We start from the raw sequence: 18,654 nt of genomic DNA on the forward strand, positions 1-18,654 counted from the left end.
ACTGCATTTTAGGTTTGTGTCCTAACTTTGACACTTACACGTTATATAAGTTATCTTTAGTTTTTTATTTCAAAGCAATGTATATGCCTTTAAAAGATCTAATTATTTGCTTTGAACTCCTTTTTGGTTTGTACCTAGGTGTCAACACTTACATATATATATTTTTAAACCTCAGCATGAATCCACAATTATAAGCCCAGTGTTCTTGGTTGCTTTCTATTTTGGAAGACTGAAAGCTGTCCTCTCCCCTGGCCACCTCGGAATCCTACCCTTGCCTGCAGTGGTATCACATGCTCCAGCCACAAGGGAAGAAAGCCCGATGCATCCATCTCTTGCTCTGTCTCTTTCTCCCTGTCTCTGTTTCCAGATCTGTCTCTGTGGTCCCCCCCGCCCCCAACCCCAGCACTGCCACACATACACCGCACACTCACCCGTGTCTGTCCTTCTGTCTCTGCTCTGTCTTTTCACTGTATCTGTGTTTGTCTGTCTGTTGGTCTGCCTGTCTCTCCTGCTTGCTGGAGCCATTCACAGTGCCCTGCTCATTCAGGGACAGAGTGTGCTTTCTCTGGGCTGGTGCCAGACCCTGGAGAGAGGAGTGCTTTGAAAACTCAACTTGGACTCCTCACCAAACCACACTTCAGTTATGCTTAGCATCTGGCCACCAGTTTGTCCACTTAATATAAGGTCCCTAACCCTACCCATAACTTGCCCGTTTCCCTTTTGATCTGGAAACAAACACTTTTTTAAAACTGGAAGCCCAGTTTAAAATCTTAAGAAAAATAGGGGCCCAGTGTGAAAGGTTGGGGAGAGTCCAACTCAACTATAATTTAATTTGTGTTTTCTTCTTTGCTTTCTCGTGAAGGGAAAGCCAAATGCCACCCTTTCCAGAGAATGAGTTACCAGACCATGATGTGAAGGAACAACTTAATTCAGCAGCATGACAGGGATTTGAGCTGGCACTTTTCAGCCAGAATCACAGTTACACGCACGCACGCACGCACGCAGTCTGTTTCAAGTTCTAGTGAATGAAAGAAGTTCACATGATGGATTGCCATTCTTAGTTTTTAAATAGCTTTTATGTTGCAGTAGAAAGTACAACTTTTCTGAAATGTTATTGATATATCAGCTGACCTTTAATGTTAGAAAGCTTTCACTCTTGATTTTCTAATGCAAAATCCCATATCAAAGAGTTAATAGACAACTCAGGAAAAAAAAAAGCATTAACAGAAGAAAACAGGGAAAGTGGACTATGATGGGGATAGAAAATTGAAAGGACAGGGACTTCCCTGGTGGCCCAGTGGTTAGGACTCCGCGCTTGCACTTCAGGGGGCTCTGGTTCGATCCTTGGTCAGGGAACTAAGATCCCACATGCCACTCGATGCAGCTAAAAAAAAAAAAGAAAGAAAAAATTGAAAGGGCAGACTGGAAGTTGCAGCCAGTTCTGCCATAAGACAGCACACATTCCTAAGAAATTACTGCATTATGCAAAATGACGTAATAAAAACCATAGGAGACTCATTAGAAAAATGGGATAATGGGTACAACACCCAAAACTTTATCAGTGACACCCAGAAAAAGATAGGAACCTAACAAGAATGGTAGCACAGTTTTATGTGTATTAAATGGTTTAAAAAATACATAAATATTCATTCTAACATGACAGTTTTCCTTGAAAACAACCTGACATGTGCTTTTGCAGGTAGGTGTCGGAAGGGTTTCAGTTTGTAAGCTATTGTGAAGTGGTGGAAGGAAGATTATCTGATATCGAGGAAAAGGTGTAGCACCAGCTGTGTGGATGGTGTGGCTCCTAAGGTCCATGGTGAACTGAGGTGGATGGTGGATGTTTGGGGGCGGGGCGGGGGGGGTGGCTGGGCAGGCTGAGGGTGTGAGCTTTTATTCCCACGTGGCTCAGTTTAGCCAGGTGTGGTTTTCTGCATTTACCTAGTGCTTCTTGCCGATGAAATCTTGCAGAAGGAAATACAAAAATTCTTTTTGCTCAAATTGTTCCTTAGTAGTTCAGTGACTTCGGAATAAGTTTACGTTTTCAAAACAAGCATTACAGTGAACTATGTTTAATTCGATTGAGAATTTTCTTTACATCATTTGATATCAGAGAAAATATATCACTTTTACTCTGAGACACCTGCTTGAGAATTCTGATACCCCCCAAATAGTAAAAAGAGTGTATTTCCTAGAAGTCAAAGTTTTGGTTGGAATTTTTCCCCCTCTTTGTACCACAGACATGGTAATTATTCCTTTAGTACACTGCCACTGGGGGTGATTTTTGTGGCTGAACATTTTAATTTAAATATTTAATAATTTTAATGTATATCAGAGATATATATTACACACTTTTGAAACCTGTTGTTTTATAGATGCTATTGTTTTGGAAAACAATAAGAGTTCTGGAAAACACTAAGAGTGGTATGGTACCCTGCTTCACAAAGTTGGGCCATCTGAAAACAGATTGGGGGTAGTTTCAGGTTGCCCCTGATAGAGGGGCACTACTTGCTGGTGATTAAGGGCTGGGGGACAGGAATTCTAACCACCCTGAAATCCTGTACAAGGATTGTTGTGTCCAAAATACCAATGCTGTCCCCGTGAAAGACTGGTGAGTATTAGATTGAGGAGGAGGAAGGAACAGTAGAGTTGATAATTTGAATAAAAGTGTTGAGTAAAAAATAGTATTTTATGTGTCTTTGGTAAGAATGATGAAAATAGTTTGCAGTTGAGGGAAGTTTGGAAAACACTAGTTGAGGACAAGTAGTAGCGGTGAGCTTCATTTAACAAACCCTGGTATATAGTGCCACGTGCCCGGCAGTGTTCTCAGTGCCATAGAGATGGTAATTTACTCAGCTGTGGTTAATGGTTCTTGAGGCATTAGCCTCGTCTAGGGTAGGCTCTCACCATTGACTGCGCAGTGGAATCACACAGAAGAGTTTGTAAAAGTCTGGATGCCCAGGCCACAGAAAAATCAGAATCAGAATCTTTGAAGGTGGGACTGAGGCATCAGTATTTTTTAAGCTCATTAGATTATGCCGATGTGTAGCCAAGGTTGAGAACCACTGCTCTAGAACCATTTGAAAATCACTGTCTTCATAAGAAGAGCCATACCAATCGGGCAAATGTTAATTGAAGGCCTACTCTGTGCCACGCTGTCGGGGCAGATGACCAAGACAGGAAGCTCCGAGACAGGAAGCTCCCGGCAGAACGGGAGACAGATTTTTACAGTCCTGGCTGACAAGTGCTGTTGCTTGAAAGTATATTCAGAGTGTTTTGGGATCACGGAAGAGAAGGAAACTAATTTTTTTTAAAGAAAACCTCAGGTGCCAAATTTGGAAAATTATTAAACTTGTTATTTTAGCTTTCCCTCCCTTACACACTACTTTCATATCTGGCGGGGGTGGGGGGAAGCAGCAGGCACTTATAAATTACTATCAGTTTAGCCTTCCTAACCTGCTTGTAGCCTTTGTGTGGTCTAGTTGGAGAATTTGAATTCTGCCTGTAGATAGCATAATGATTTTGTCCTGGTGTAGAGCAGGCTCTTTAGTACCTCATACAGCGTCATTGAGCTATTGCCCTCCTGGGAATAAGTCAGCACAGCTTCACAGAGAGTCTCAGGACTGATTTAAAAGGACCTTTGGAAATAAATCCTTTACATGATGGTTGTAGTCAAATTGATTCTAATATGCTTAATTTAAAAAATACTCATATAGCTTCCATATTGTGATAAATAAATGTTGGATCACATACATTTTAAAACTTAAGAGTAAAGCAAACGTATTTTAAATTACAAGTTCAACTAAAGGCAACTACTGAAGCTACCAGCTTGAGGTACTTAAGTAGATAAAGTTACTAAGTAATTTACTTGTTTCCGATGGTAACATTCTTCAACAGCTCTCGATTTATTCAGTGTGGGTTGCCTTACTCTGAGAAAACCTGATTCTCTAGTGGATAGACTTACTTTCAGTTAAGCCTGAGTAGTCCTTACTTAACCATGAATTACTTCCTGGTATAAAAAGCAGGCTTAGCTATTTGTGGTATTTTTGTCTTGCGCCTTTGGCATCCTATGGTGTGAACAAGAGCTGTGCCATCTGTAGTCAAGTGAGATTATTTAAAAGGGGGGGGGGGCGTTGGGAGTGGGGAGTGAAGTGATTCACTGGAAAATTTCAGCACAGATTCTTAGGGAACGATAAGATAACCCTAGAAACATTCTTATTTGGTGTCATATACTGGTGGGTAGTGACAAAAAAAAAAAATTAAGGTACAACTTGTTTCTTAACATTTTGCTGTTTTGAAAATTGGAGAGGTACTACGCTAGAAAGGAAGAAAGAATTCCGTGCAGTGGCAACTAGCAGAGCTCTGCAGATGAATGAATACTTTTCCCCTCTCTGACTACAGGTTGCAGTGAGGTTCATTTCTAAAATGCAAAACCCACTCTTCTCAGGGTTAGAATGTCTGTTTCCTAATGGTTGTCTATGTATGATAAACCTCTTCATGCCGAGACGTTTCCTAAGCAGAAGGACCAGTTCCTAGAATCCAGAATAAGTCTGTGGGGTCTAGATAAGCCATTTCTGAAAGCTGCTGAGTTTAATATATTTTCACTTAGTGACACGTATTTGAACCTAAATGTGTTGATTTCCGGGGACTCCCGCAGGGTTCCATTGGAGACTTGCCTGAAACAGTGTCTTTCCCCCCCCCCCCCACCCCCCGCCCCTTTTGTGTTCCTTTTCAGAAAGAAGACATAGCTCATCCAGCAAGCCTTCTTTGGCCGTTCCTCCCACTTCAGTATTTTCCTTCTTCCCTTCTCTGTCCAAAAGCAAAGGAGGCAGTGGAAGTGGAAGCAGCCGTTCTTCCAGTGGAGGTGTTCTAAGTGCATCCTCGTTAAGTTCCAAGTTGTTGAAATCGCCCAAAGAGAAACTGCAGCTCAGGGGGAACAGGCCAATGCATCCCATTCAGCAAAATAGAGTCCCCCATGGTAGAATGTGAGTATGGCCCAGAGGGTTCTTAAAGCTCACCTGCCAGAAGTGGAACTGTGTACACGAGTAGCATCTGAGAGTGTATGTGCATAATGTGAAAGAGAGCCCACTTTGGGGAAAATTCAAATATATGTTGTTGTTTCTTTTTGTTTCCCTATTATACCTTGGGAGACTTTATAGAGTCATAATAGCAATAATAATACTTATCTATTGATCCTTTCTTGTGTGCCAGCTATTGAAATTTAGCTAAGTGTATTGTCATTTACTTATCACAACAACCCTTTGAAATAGGTATTGCTGTTATCTCCATTTTCTGGGTAAGGAGAGGGAAGCGTGATAAGATTGAAGAACTTTAGCCACGGGCCCCTCAGGTCAAACAGGCCTGGGGTTCAAATCCCGCCTCTATCATTTCCTAGCTGAGGGGCCTGGCCAAGGCCCTGTTTATCTCAGAGTCTGAGATAACGGCCCCTGTGCAGGGTTAGTGGGGGTGGCAGGATTCATGTATTAGACTCCAGCACCTGGCTAGTGTCCGGCCCACAGGAGACCTTAAAGGAACGGATGCTGGTGCCGCCGCTGAGGATGACAGTAGGAATAAAAAGGTGAAGAGATCCCCAGAAGCTGTTCTAGGATTTTCTGGGGCCTGCACAGCAAATAGGGAAGCAGTGCTTCCTCCCACCCCCAGTCTTGGGTTCACATCCAAGCCCTGATGAGGGGAGACTGGAAGAAGTTCACACCACCAGGCAAGGCCTTGACGAGCTTCCCTGGTGGGCCTGTAGGCTGGCAGGCTCTTTGTGGGTGACATGAGGGAGCGGCCGTGCACTCCTGTGGAAATATATCTTGCCCCATCACGGCATGCTTCGGCCTTGGTGGCAGGTGGCTTTTCCCTGGCCTGCCTCCCTTTCGGAGGGTATGCCACACATCGCAGTCCCAAGGTCTGATAACCTGGTTAATCTTCGGGCAACGGCCAGCACCTGCTCTTGCACACGGACCCTGCCAGCTGGGAGAGGCCGTGGCATCTTGCAGTGTCTCTGCTGCTCTCGGGCTGTTCCAGGTACAGCTGTTTGGTGCTATTTGTCCTGGTTGTTAAGCCCGCAGCCTCTGCTCATCTGTCAGAAGTGCAAGTACAGGAAGCTTGGCTTTCATTCCTGGAGCTGTCAGAGAGCCAAAGAAAATGCCAGTACAGTGTGTAAGCCATTCGCCCGCTTACCAGCTGTTAGAGCACTGACGCCACTGGGCAAAGTGTATAAAACCTCATCAGTCCAAATCTTCTTTATTTGTAGCTGGGCTCTAGACGGGGACCAGGCTAACTGTTAGCTTCGTACCAACATTTGCCACCCAAATGACAGTATCAGTAAGATTCCAGAAAAAAGTCAGTTCTTGGTTAGCGATACAGGTATTCAGTGCTCACCAGCTGAGTGTCAGGCACTAAGATTCCAGGCTCCTATAGAGAAACCTTTTTCAGGGACTGGAGAATTACCACTTCACTGACACATCGTATCCTAATTAAACATTGGTCTTCCTCATTGACAGAGGCAGAGAGCCTCTTCTTGGAGATACATTGTTAGGCACATTTGAGTTCTTCCAAGTCCTTAGTGACATTTCTTGGAAATGTTCTCTAATTTCAGTTGTTCTTTTCTCTGCTCACTCATTTTACTTTATTTTGATGGATCATTTCTTAAAAATGACAGCTCTCAAAAGATATCCTCTAAAGGTCCTGCAGTAGTCTTTGGTCCTTTTAGACCTTTTCATATTTTGCTTCTTGCAGGAATTACATTAGGTAATGGGAATGACGATAGACCAGGTAAATTTGATGGTTCCTCTGGAGCTTTCTGCCTCTCCAGAAGGGCTTACAGACTGAGTAAAAGTCTTACTGAGTTTTCTGCGCAGCCCTAACAAATTTTCGTAATGTACCTTTGGGAGCCTAGCTCTGCGCGGTGCACAGGTAGACCCAGGCTCTGCCCTCGTCCCTCTGGCTCACCAGTCACCCTGGGCTGCTGGGGCACTCAGGTGCTGGTGTTCTCACTTCCCCCTACGACAGCATGACGCCCTCTGTCAAAGTGGAAAAGATTCCTCCGAAGATGGATGGCACACTACTGAAATCTGCGGTAGGGCCAGCCTGTCCTGCTGCTGTGAGTTCCTCAGTCAAGCCTGGCCTTAACTGCCCCTCAATACCAAAGCCAACCTTGCCTTCGCCTGGACAGATTCTGAATGGCAAAGGGCTTCCTGCACCGCCTACGCTGGAAAAGAAGTCAGAAGATAACTCCAATAACAGGAAATTTTTAAATAAGAGATTATCAGGTAACTTCACATTTTCTCTCAGTATTCCTTTCTGTATTAATTGGGCATTCTTGGGAGAGCAAATCAACCGTTATCTGTAAGTCCTTTTTTTAAAACTGGCCAACTTCAGCTTAAGGATGAAGTTCCTTAAGTAGTGTCTTCGAGCTCTTCATTCTTGGTTTTAAAGTGCACGCGTGTAGGTAGGTGACATAAAAGTAGCTTTCTAGTGGTGTATTCCTAAATGGAGTAATGAGTAATGCTGGCTTAAACAGTCTCTTTCCTGTCATCTGGTGGCGAAAGTCCCCACTCTCTTAGAGATGTCATGGTTTTTTTGTGGCGCTCGTACATTGTGTATTTTATATTTATTGATAATGTGGTAGATCTTCTTCAAGTTATAATTGGTCTGAGATAGGAGAATCTCAGATTTCTCCTATTTTCTTATTTTCAAAATAAATGAAGCAGCGTTTGACATTGTAATGTCTGTGTGCTTTTGACAGAAAGGGAGTTTGATCCTGACATCCACTGTGGGGTCATCGATCTCGACACCAAGAAGCCCTGCACCCGATCTTTGACATGCAAGGTAGGGGGGCTCCTGGGCAGAGCCCGATGCTCCAGGAAGCTTGGGGACCTGGGCTGCACAGCACTGCGCCCCAAGCGTCTCTCACTCACAGGGCATCTGTTCTGAGGGTTGTTCTGAATTTTTTTTTTTTTTTTTTTTTTTTTTGTTCTGAATTTTTAAGTGAGGGAATGACTCCGTTTTGATGAAGAATGCCTCAAGTTCAGAAAACGTGGAGCCTGTTGTTATAAACTGCTATCTTAAGAGGGGTTTTGCCTTCAGTGAGCCTTACTGTATGCAGGGGAATGGTGTTTTTTCCCTAATCAATCTGTTATTTTCAAAGCCTTTTAATATTTCCTCATAGAAATTTAATTTGAGAGGCTCCCCTTTACTGTGGTTTAAATTGTACTGACTTGGAATGAGTCCAGACATTTCCTTTGCATATATGTGAATATTCTTAAAATGTTTGTGTTATCTCTGGTTCTTCAGTTTTACAGCTACTTTAAAAATATCTGTGACTTTGAGATAGCTTTATTTTTTTAGTTCTAAAAAAAATGCTAGGTACCACATAATCTAATGTATATGTAAAACCCAAGAAAATGTAAAGATTCCCCCTTTCTATCCTGAGTTTTCCTTTGAAATGCCAGTATGCTAGTGAGAAGGCGGTATGTTTGCTATAAAATAAGGGTTGACATGGGGGTGGCCTCTGGCTTCAGTAGACCCCCTTCATAAATGAGCATATATGCTTATGTCCCCAGCCACTGTGCAGAAGGATTCAAAAAGTATTAAGAATCATTGCCTTGAAGTAATTTTAAAACACTTGTTTGGAGGAGGAGGTTAAAAATTAGTGTTGTTCTCTAAAAATTAATAAAATTTTTGATGTATTATTTTAAGTTTTACCAAAGATTATGTTTGAATAAAGAAATTCAGACTCCACTCCAGCCCTAAACAGTAGAGGAATGTTAAAATCTTCAGAAACGGGAAATGTTATTTCTCGGTAGTTCTTATTTTAATTTCAATTTCTAATTTAATTTTAGCGTGTGGATTTTATCTTGCAACAATGGTACTGAATCTTGTGAGGAACTAGGTTGGTCAAAAGCACCTTTAAATACCTAATTTTTAAAGAATTATGGATTCTCTTCCCAGAGGAAAACATATATACACATATGTATTCTGAATTTTGCATTTTATTTCAGAGGTAGATGGTCATCCCAACTCCAGTTGCACCATTGAATCTCTAGGTTAAAAACTCCTCAGGACAGATTGCTTTGTTTTATATAGTATTAACTGAACACATCGAGTGGTGTGTTGTTTGACGGTAGCCAGTTGAGCTCTGTAGAATCATGTCCTGTTCAGCTGCCCCTGAGGGAACTTGTGAGTGTGTGCCTCAGCCCTGCTCCACGCCATGTCACACTGCCAACCCCTCTCTGCTCTCTTTCTGCCTACCTGGCTCTCAGAAACACAGATTTCTCAGTATTGTGACACGTGTGGTCAATGAAGGATGCTAGCTTTACCCAGGGTGCTCTTTTTTAATCGTCTGTGAGGCATGCTGGTGAACCAAAAGCTTTATCAACTCCAAATCCACAAGGAATTTGACCAGCCTTCTTCCTGAACCTTCATTGGCTTTGTGTCGATCCTGCATTTTTCTCGCATCTTCCTTTTTAAGTCGTGTATGCTCTCCATGTGTCCTGTTAAGGGTGTCATTACCATCTGTAGCAGGGTGCTAAGCCTGTCTTTGCATTAGTATGCATCTCCATCCAGGCGTGCCATGAGTTCGGCATAGAGCTGGCAAAACATGCAGCATTGTGGCTGGCCTGCACTTGCACAGAATACCCTTACTTTCTTCCCGTGTTCTGTTTGTCAGTGCTTCTCCCTCTGCTTGCCTCTGTTGCGGCCCGAATCCATTCAGCGGTGGGCCAGTAAACACACTGGAATGCTTGACATGCAAGCGGCGGGTCTTGCGTGTCAAAGGACCCAGCTGAATGTCCCCCACGCTGCTGCCCAGATCTCTCCTGTCTTAGACTGAGGACGTTGTCCGTTCTCTTAGCTGTCAGGGCATCTGCTGCTGCCCACTCCTGTCCCTCTGTCGTCTGCCTGCCACCCTCACTGTCCCCTCCTCACTTCCTCATCTGTCCAGTGTTCTGTTCTGTGTCCTCTGTGCCTTCCATGCAAGTAGATGTGGGTTCCTCTCAGGGTAGGAGCATTTACTGCACACATCTGCGGGCACAGACCTCCTTCTGGGCCTCAGAGGATACAGGCTTGAACAAAATCAAGGCATGGCTCCTGCCCTTTTGGGGCTTACAGTCTAATGGAAGAGATGAAGATTAACTTGGTAATGACTCAAGTAACTGTAAAAGTTACCACTGAGGGGTAATAAAAAAAGAGAGGCCTGTGTAATGACAGCCTTCACTAGGGGAACTGAGTCAGGGAAGGCTCCTTTGCTGTGGGAATACTGGGCTGAAATCCATATGATTTGTCTGGGCAGAAAGGGGTGGGAGAGGCAGAGGAGACAGCCTTTGCGAAGGCTCTGGGACGGGGCAGGACAAACAGCTTAGGGTGTGAAAGGCAGCCAGGAGGGGGAGGCGGCACCTGGTGCCAGAGGAGCAGGGGGCGGGGCTGTTAGGGCGAGCGGGGCCCGGGCCTCGTACAGCTGCTCTTTATCCTGCGCGCCTTTGGCAGCCCCCCACAGAGTTCTGATGGGGAGGAGGGGGCATCAGGGTTGCGGCTGGAAGGTTCTTCAGAGCTCAGGGCAAATGCTATGTACTCTTCAAACCAAGCTGGGAAAATACTGATCGTCTCTGCCTACTTTCTTCACTTGGTCTTTCCGCGTCTTCTAAGCACCAGGGGACACGCAAAGGTGAGGAGAGGCTTCTGTGTCATCTGTCTGGAGAGACAGGCAGGTGGTCCCCCAGTGATGTTGTATATTCGTTTGTTCATTCAACGTGTATTGGGGGCCATTATTTTTATCTGGTTTTTGTTTGAAGCGTTTATGGCGTGCCAGGTGCTGTACTAGGTGTTGGTACAGCACTGAACAAAGCAAAGGTCCTTGTCTTCATTTAGGGTTACTTTCTTGTGGATATATTACATATTAAAGAAAACCAAGTAAAATCTAAAAAAGAACCTCAACACAGTTTTCTAACTATCTGTGCCAGGTTAGATTTTGGGCGAACATAGTTTGCAGTGTATGTGGTACGGACGTAGGTTATGTTATTGAACCGCAAAAGAGAATTAGAAGCCTAACTCCCCTTAAAATCCCTTAAATTGTAGCGAAAATGTAAGCCTGTAGAGCAATACATTTGTGTAACGTGTGTATAATGAACACACAGAAAGTATCATTTGTAGTATTGTTGTAACATAGAAGAGGGAAGGATTTATGTAGATGAACGCATATTTGGGAGGTGTGATTTGGCGCTGCTGTGGTTAGTGGCTCCTTGCATTTTTTTCTTTACAGACGGAGGCCCTAAGCAGTATGGAGTGGTCAGGTTTACTTGACCATTCTTCTTCTCGAGTAATTTCACATTTCTCAACAATGACTGTTTTGGGGAGGTCCAAGAGGGAGGGGATCTAGGTGTACATATAGCTGATTCACTTCATTGTACAGCAGAAACTAACACAACATTGTAAAGCAGTTATACTCCAGTAAAAAGAGTGTGACCATTTTTAAATTCTGAGGTTAGACATTGTCTCTGGATCCAAAAATCCTATCCCGTTTTCTTGATTCCCATAGGGAGTGTCTTTCGATGGGGACTCAGATGCTGGTTTGCGTCTTCTCCTGTGCACAGCCTGTCTTTCTTTTGGCCTCCTACTCTTTAATCCCCCCAGGTCTCCCTCGGCCTGTCTCCAGGATGCTGTGAGCCCCTTTCTCTCTGTATGGCATTGTCACAGGAAGAAAGAAACAGTTGTGTTTAATTTTTACTCTCTGGCAGTTAGTGAAAGAAGACTTTGTGATATGTATTTTATGGAATAAGTGCTTCTCCTCTGTTAACGTTCAAAACTCTAAATGGCCCAAAGGGGGCTTTTCTAGCGGAGTTGGTAACAGCTCCGATCAATGAATGGTTCCTGTTGCACAAAACACGAGGACCTGTTACCTGTTTGTATCTACTGTTTGCCCCTCAGTTACATACCTGGTGGCATGGTTATTTAACATTTCTTCTTTCTTCTGGTGGAAATAACATCACCAGGTTCTTATACATTTGGAGGCTGGAATATCTGCTTCTAACTATTAGGAAAAAAAAAAATCATACTCAAGATTTTTAGCCTGTCAGATGCTGAGCAGCCTCTGATTGAGCTAATGCTCCGAATTGCTGTTTCATTGGTGTTTTTGGATGTATGGCAGAAAAAGTGATGACTGCGATTCCTCCATTTCTGGTTGTTTGTTTTTGTTGTTGTTGTTTTTGGTCTGTAGACACATTCCTTAACCCAGCGGAGGGCTGTCCAGGGTAGAAGAAAACGATTCGATGTGTTGTTAGCCGAGCACAAAAACAAAACCAGGGAAAAGGAATCGATTCGCCATCCGGACTCTCAGCAACCAACGCAGCCTCTCAGGGACCCGCATCCCACTCCTCCTAGAACTTCACAGGAGCCACACCAAAACTCTCACGGAGTGATTCCTTCCGAATCAAAGCCTTTTGTAGCTAGTAAACCTAAACCTCACACCCCCAGTCTTCCAAGGTAAGCCCCGTCCAACAGCTCTCTCTCCCTCTTTCAGAGAATAGACATGCAGACTGTAGAGCCCCGGTGTATCGTGATGTCGAGGACAGACATCAGGCTCGCTGCGAGAAGAGATGTTTCTCTAATGGGGTTTTACTTTAAGAAAAAAGAACGTTCATCACTGAGTTTCAACCAGGGCTGTTTGTGGCCAAATGCAAGCAGCAGAGTAAAGCTAGAATTATCTGTTCTGCCCTTGCTCAGCGTTCGGTGTCTCCTGACCCTGTTGAGTAGGGCTGCGGCCCGGTTTCTGCATGCAAGTTAGTGACGGGAACATTTCACATGGCTTTGGCAGCCATTTCCCATTCATTTATCTCGCTTCTTGCAAAACAGAGCAGTTGGGATTCTTGCTGGGGGTAGGCATTCAGCCTGCGTCTTTACAGCATCCATTTACAGCGTGTTTTTTCATTCATTCATTTGGGACTCTGGCCTGAGCGTGTAGGAGTCATTTGAGCTGTGTAGTGAGCAGCAGGTCAGAACTTAGACACATCCCTTGGAGACAGTGATGGTGGGCTGAATATATGTGTGTGCGTGCTTGTATATTTAACCCAGTTGAAGTAAAGGACTCTGTACCCACTTTGCAGAAAGAAGGGAAAAAGAAAGGCATAGAGAACGAGGGTTTTGAGTCTGGGCCGAGGGCTTGTGCTTAGGAATGTGCCAACCCTTGGGTGCTCTTGCTTAATTAACCTTTTATCCTCACGTGTCTGATTCTTGAAATGGTCCCGTGAGGGGTGGAAGTGCCTCCGTCTTGGAAACCTGAGCGTGCCCGTGAGCCTGTCCCCACGTGGGCCCCCTGGTTTCCGAACAACACGGTTGGAGGAGTGATCAGAGGAGGTGCCCGAGAATGTGGCCAGGCCCAGGCTGTCGATTCCTTTGCAAGTCCTTTCTTTGGCCAATTTCATTAAAGTTTTTCCATCTATTAAAAAATACGCTTAAGTGTAGAAACACCAGGCCTTTATGTGTGTTGGAAAAGCACACTGCTGTCCTTGAGTTACACACTCTAGATTACCCACATAAAATGGTAAAGCTACCTTCTTTTATCACCTCCTGTCCCTCTTAGGTTATTTTCGAGCACATTACCAATTACCTCATTGATTGCCTTAGTCACCCAGTTCCAGGTGAAATTTGAAGAGGAATCAAAGAAAGAATTCTCTTAAACTCCACATGTATTTCGCCTTCTTTGGGGAGAATAGGAGGCGGACCAGGTGGCTGTGGAATAGAGAAGTGGTTATAAGTTACTTTGGTTAGACTGGGCAGACAGCTGCATTTGACATCGCGCGGTTCGGGAGAGAGGACCCTTCACTCCCAGGCCCCCCGGATCAGCATCTGTGTCCCTAGTGCTAGTGGTGGAGCCATTGTTGTATCTGAGTTAAGGCGGCTGATTCCCATACATGTGATGTGATCTGATCAGTGCTGCACTTTCTACTCACCAAGGCCTCCAGGCTGCCCTGCTCAGCAAGGTGGGAGTGCCCCCATTGACCCTCCTCCAGTCCATGAATCTCCACACCCTCCCCTGCCTGCCACTGAGCCAGCTTCTCGGTTATCCAGTGAGGAGGGAGAAGGCGATGACAAAGAAGAGTCTGTTGAAAAACTGGACTGTCATTATTCAGGTCATCATCCTCAGCCAGCATCTGTAAGTTCCACATCCGCCCCTGCGCCAACCCTCCCCACGCCGCAGGGACGGGGCACTGCAGGGGGGGGGGTGCGGCGGGGACCCGGGCATGCCCTCTGGTCCGTGTGGGGCGAGGTCAAGGTGCGAGTGCAGCTCAGAGCAGGGCGCCCCGAGGCGGCATGCACTTGGTCGGGCGCGTCTCCTGCTCTTTCCGTTCTCTTCCATGACACTCAGGGCCAGGCGTTGTCACACTCGTGCTTCACAGCCCTCGGTCCTCAGTAAGCGCCGTCTGTCCTGGCCGCTTCTTCCCGGGCCGCACGCCCTCGGAGTTAGCGAGTCCGAGCGTGTGCTCTCTCTCTTGCAGTTTTGCACATTCGGGAGCCGGCAGATTGGAAGAGGCTATTACGTATTTGACTCCAGGTGGAACCGGCTTCGCTGCGCCCTCAACCTCATGGTGGAGAAGCATCTGAACGCGCAGCTGTGGAAGTGAGTGCCCGTCCCCCCCACCTCTGTGGGCGGGTGGCGCGTTAGGGCTGCATCCTCTTTGTTTCTTACGGGGCTGGTTTAATGAAGGTAGTGGTCTCTGAGATGAACACATGGCCTTTGACCAGCCCTGGAGGAAGGGCCCTCATCATTCATCCACTCACTCTCGGAGCAAATGTGTCTTGTTCTCGGTGCTGGGGTTTCAGGCCGAGGGACTCCCAGATGGACGGAGCTCACATTCTAGGTCAGGGAGAAATGCGAAAGCCAGTCAACAGAACATAGAGCTCATAGCTTGCCGTAAGGGAGAGAACAGAAACGCTAATAACCTGTAGCGCTTACTGAGACTACGGTAGGCCAGGCACCTTAGCAAGTACAGTTTTCACACCTTGCTGTGTCACGTGGCCTGGATTATTCCTGTTTTACAGGTAATGAAACTGAGAAGCAAGGTCACACAGAACGTTAGAGGTAGAGCCAGGGTCTGCACCCACCTAAGAGCTGAGATGGGAAAATAACAGGATGGAGGGATTCATGGAGAGCCTGTCTTAAGGGGCCCTTGAACTGAGATGAATGGATGAGAGAGAGCAGCCGTGGGGCTGGCGGGGAGGAGTGGGTTCCAGGCAAGGAGAACCGTATGTGCAAAGGTCTTGAGTCAGAAAAGAACATGGCTTGTTTGAGAAAGAGCAAGAAAGCTCCTGGAACAAGAGGGGATCCGAGAGGTCAGGTGACACTGAAATTGATTGACGGCACTGAGGAGCTGCTGAGGGCTTTAGGGAAAGGAGCCATTTGCTCTGGTTTACAGTTGAAAGTAAGGCGATCATCTCGTGTGGCCTTATGCACGCCGTTTCCCCAACATGATTTTAAGTGGAAGAACAGTTCCATGGCCCGAAAGGTTTATTAGCTCAGCCTTTCCTAAAGTAAAATAGTTTTTGTTACTGCAGGACTTCTCAAAGCCTTTAATAGGCACGGTCCGTCGTAACTCTCAAAGCAGAGGATATCGTGTATAATGCGGACTGTCTCCCAGGCTCTTTTGACCTGGAAACCTCTTTTAGGGGAGCATCCTGGGGACTAGCGTTTGGTGGAACCTACTTCAGGAAGCACTGAGCTTTGCTAAAGGGGGCTGTCCGATAATACTTAGTCATCCCAAACCCTCCATTTGGGTGTCATTTATTAGTGCCTCCCTGAGTGGACTCTGCGAGTACATCTATTTTTGCCTCTCTGCTTTGCTTGCCTGATATAGTCAGAGGGAGTTGTCAGAGACCTCGGGTAGTCCAAAATCCAGAGAACCATCCCCATGCTCGTTGATAGGACTTGCACTTGTTCACGGTGAAGACCAGCCCCGCAGCAGTGTTGCTCTGCTTTATTTCACGTTTCTTCCTGGTTCTTCCTAGGTAAGAACCTTTCTGAAGGAACAGTGTTCTGAACCACAGACAGACTTGGGCCATGGTTTGTTGGGATTCTTTGGGGGGTGGCCTCACATCAGAAAACCTTAAAATGCATGAAATCTCAGCTTCTTACTGGTGGGACCTGGAGAGCTCATTGAGCTCACAGAACTATGGGTTTAATGTACTCCTAAGGGTTTAGAAGGGTCCTCAGAATTTTTATCCCCATTATGTTGCTAAGTGGTTTATGGCCAGTGGTTTGGGTTGAGAGAGTTTCGGTTCCTAATGGCTTGCGTTGGAGAGGTTTTCTTCCTTGTGCTCTGAACCTCTGAAGAAGCAGATCCTGAAGTTGACTCCACTGTCTGTCTCTGTTCTGTCAGAGGCTCACTGCCTTGTCCGTCACTTGCTCCCATTGAGGAGGAAACTGTTCTTTCTGTTAACATGACCTTTGGTTTTGAAAAAGTCAATTCGGTAGAGACAGACGGGCCACTCAGTGATGAGCTGGCACACGGGCCTGGGGCAGGTAGGAGCTTGAAGAGAGGTGCCAGGCCAGGTGCTTGAGGGAGTAAATGCTGCCGACAGGGGAGTGAGGGGAGCCTGGCGCAGGCCACCCCTGAGATTTGCCGGGAGTGGCTTGGCACTTTTCAACCGGAAGAGAGCTCTTCTTCAGGTGGCATCTTTGAGGCACTCACGGAAGGTCTTGAGGTCGGCCAGGTCCCATCCTACTGGCTCAGCCGAAAGTCCTCCCTTTTGCAAAGAGCCCCGGCAGCACTCTTCTCAGCCCCTTACCCTTGAGTTACTGTGGTTAACTTCGGGATAAGTGGAGGTGCGATTTGAGCCTGGAAGTGAAGTACGTTATCTTCAGTGTGTGGAGTCTCTGGGCAGCAGTGAAAGTAGACCAGCTCTTCTTCTGGAGCATTGCAAGCTCCTGTGAGCTCTGTCCACTGCTTGTGTGCTGTGACTGGGGACGACTATTGCACTTCCCCTAAGGAGGGGTTGGGATGGCTGTCAAAGGTTTTGTGGTTTGGGTTTTCCTTTTTCTAATTAATTTTTTAGATTGGTAATAAAGTCACTTGGCTAAAAAAGGAAACATGAATATAAAGAGGCATACAGTGAAAAGTTTTAGTCCCCCTGGCCCCCATACTCCTCTGTTTTCTACCCACTCCTCACAGACAGAAGCAGTTTTATCAGTTGCTTGTGTCTCTGAGTTCATGTGTGCAAACACAGGTCAATATGACTACCTCTTCTTTTTTTGTCTCTTCTTTATGCAGAAGGTAAGAAATGACTTAAAAGAGCTTTTTTAAGAGAAACCAGCCATGTCATCCAGAGAGGTGCACATCCCTGCCCCTGTGGAAGCCTTTCCTTTTCACAGGATTTGGTTGTAGCAGCCTGGCCCTTAGGCCCGTCTTCCTAAGCCACCTGGTGGCCATGAGAAGCCACTGCGCCCAGGGAGCCGGAGCCCCTGTGCTGCGTTTCGAGCAGAGGTTCTCACAGGTGCCGTTGCCCTGGGGATCTTGTTGAGATACACACCACGATGAAGGAGGTCTGGGGTGAGGCCCAGGCACTCAGCGTCTCTAGTAAGCCTCTCAGGTAATGTCAGTGCTTATCCTTCGTGAGTAGCATGGGGGTAGAGGCTGGCTTCTCAACCTTGGCTGGAGTCTCCTGGAGAGATTTGGAATTTACTAACGCCTGGACCTCACCCCGAGATTCTGGTGTGGCCCGTCTGGGTGTGGCCTGAACTCCACAGGTGATTCTGATGTGCAGACACAGTTGGGAAGCACTGACTTAGGGCCAGAGCCACACTTTTGAGTGGGAGTTTTAAGGCTGGGCTGCACACTTGCAGTTGTTGATACCGTTTATTAATAACTATAGTCCTTCTCAAAACGCATGTGGAAAGCCCTTGGGCAGCAGTCTAGGCCAGCACTCTCACTTGAAGGATGAGGGACCCGGCCCCCGCTGGTACGGCGCCCGATCAGCCAGAGCTGCCCGTGGAGGCCGGGAGCCGGGCAGTCTTGGCACTTGGCTTCCAGTCAGGCCGTTTGCTGTTTTGCATCTCAGTGTTCATTATGCCACAGGGGTTTCTGAGATTTTGGCACCGTCACGTTTTAAAAATCACAGCTAAAATAAAAGCCGGGGTGAGGGCGGCGGGGTGGGGGGGTCCTTCCTGGTTTGACTGTTTGAATACATACTTTACCCAAATATTATAGACAGAATACACTGTTAGCGCACCGTGAGCAGAAGTCCCCCTGAGATCTGGGGGCTTTGTTCCCTTGTACAGGCACGTACAGGCTCTCAGGCCAGTAGCTGGGACCGAGCAGTTGTTATTAACTAGCTGTGCCCTTGCTTTTTCCTCGTTCTTTCATGAGTTGTCTCAGCGTTTGAGCGCCTTCTATGTGCCAGGCACCGTGCTGGATGGACAGTGGTAAATCAGCTGTGGATCTCTCCGTCTGCGGAGATGCTAGACAGTGATCATCGGTCACACATTAAAACTGCCAGAGTCTTCCAGAGTCTGGGAACAGGGGGCAGTGCGGGAATGAAGCGAGTCAGGACGGTCAGGGCAGTTTTCCTAAGAAAGTGACGATGGGGGCTGAAACAGAAGTGTGAGCAGAAGTTGGGGTGGGAGTGCTGTAGGCAGAAGATACCCAGGGTCTCGCTTCACGG

At 46.3% G+C, this 18,654-nt stretch overlaps 1 protein-coding gene across 2 annotated transcripts in view; it reads left to right on the top strand.

Moving 5' to 3' along the window:
* ATXN7 (ataxin 7) overlaps positions 1–18,654 on the top strand; it is a 139,540-nt gene that overhangs the window by 101,538 nt on the left and 19,348 nt on the right. For both annotated transcript variants that reach the window (XR_011246647.1, XM_069541163.1), the window contains exons 6-11: positions 4,736–4,985; positions 7,018–7,277; positions 7,754–7,836; positions 12,218–12,483; positions 13,954–14,152; positions 14,496–14,617. Coding sequence is in view for 1 of the 2 variants with exons in the window: in XM_069541163.1 (XP_069397264.1) it covers positions 4,736–4,985; positions 7,018–7,277; positions 7,754–7,836; positions 12,218–12,483; positions 13,954–14,152; positions 14,496–14,617 (1,180 nt within the window). In the remaining variant the exon portion in view is untranslated. The remainder of the gene's footprint in view (positions 1–4,735; positions 4,986–7,017; positions 7,278–7,753; positions 7,837–12,217; positions 12,484–13,953; positions 14,153–14,495; positions 14,618–18,654) is intronic.

This window comes from Delphinus delphis, chromosome 10 (assembly GCF_949987515.2).
Source record: "Delphinus delphis chromosome 10, mDelDel1.2, whole genome shotgun sequence".
NCBI lineage: Eukaryota > Metazoa > Chordata > Mammalia > Artiodactyla > Delphinidae > Delphinus > Delphinus delphis.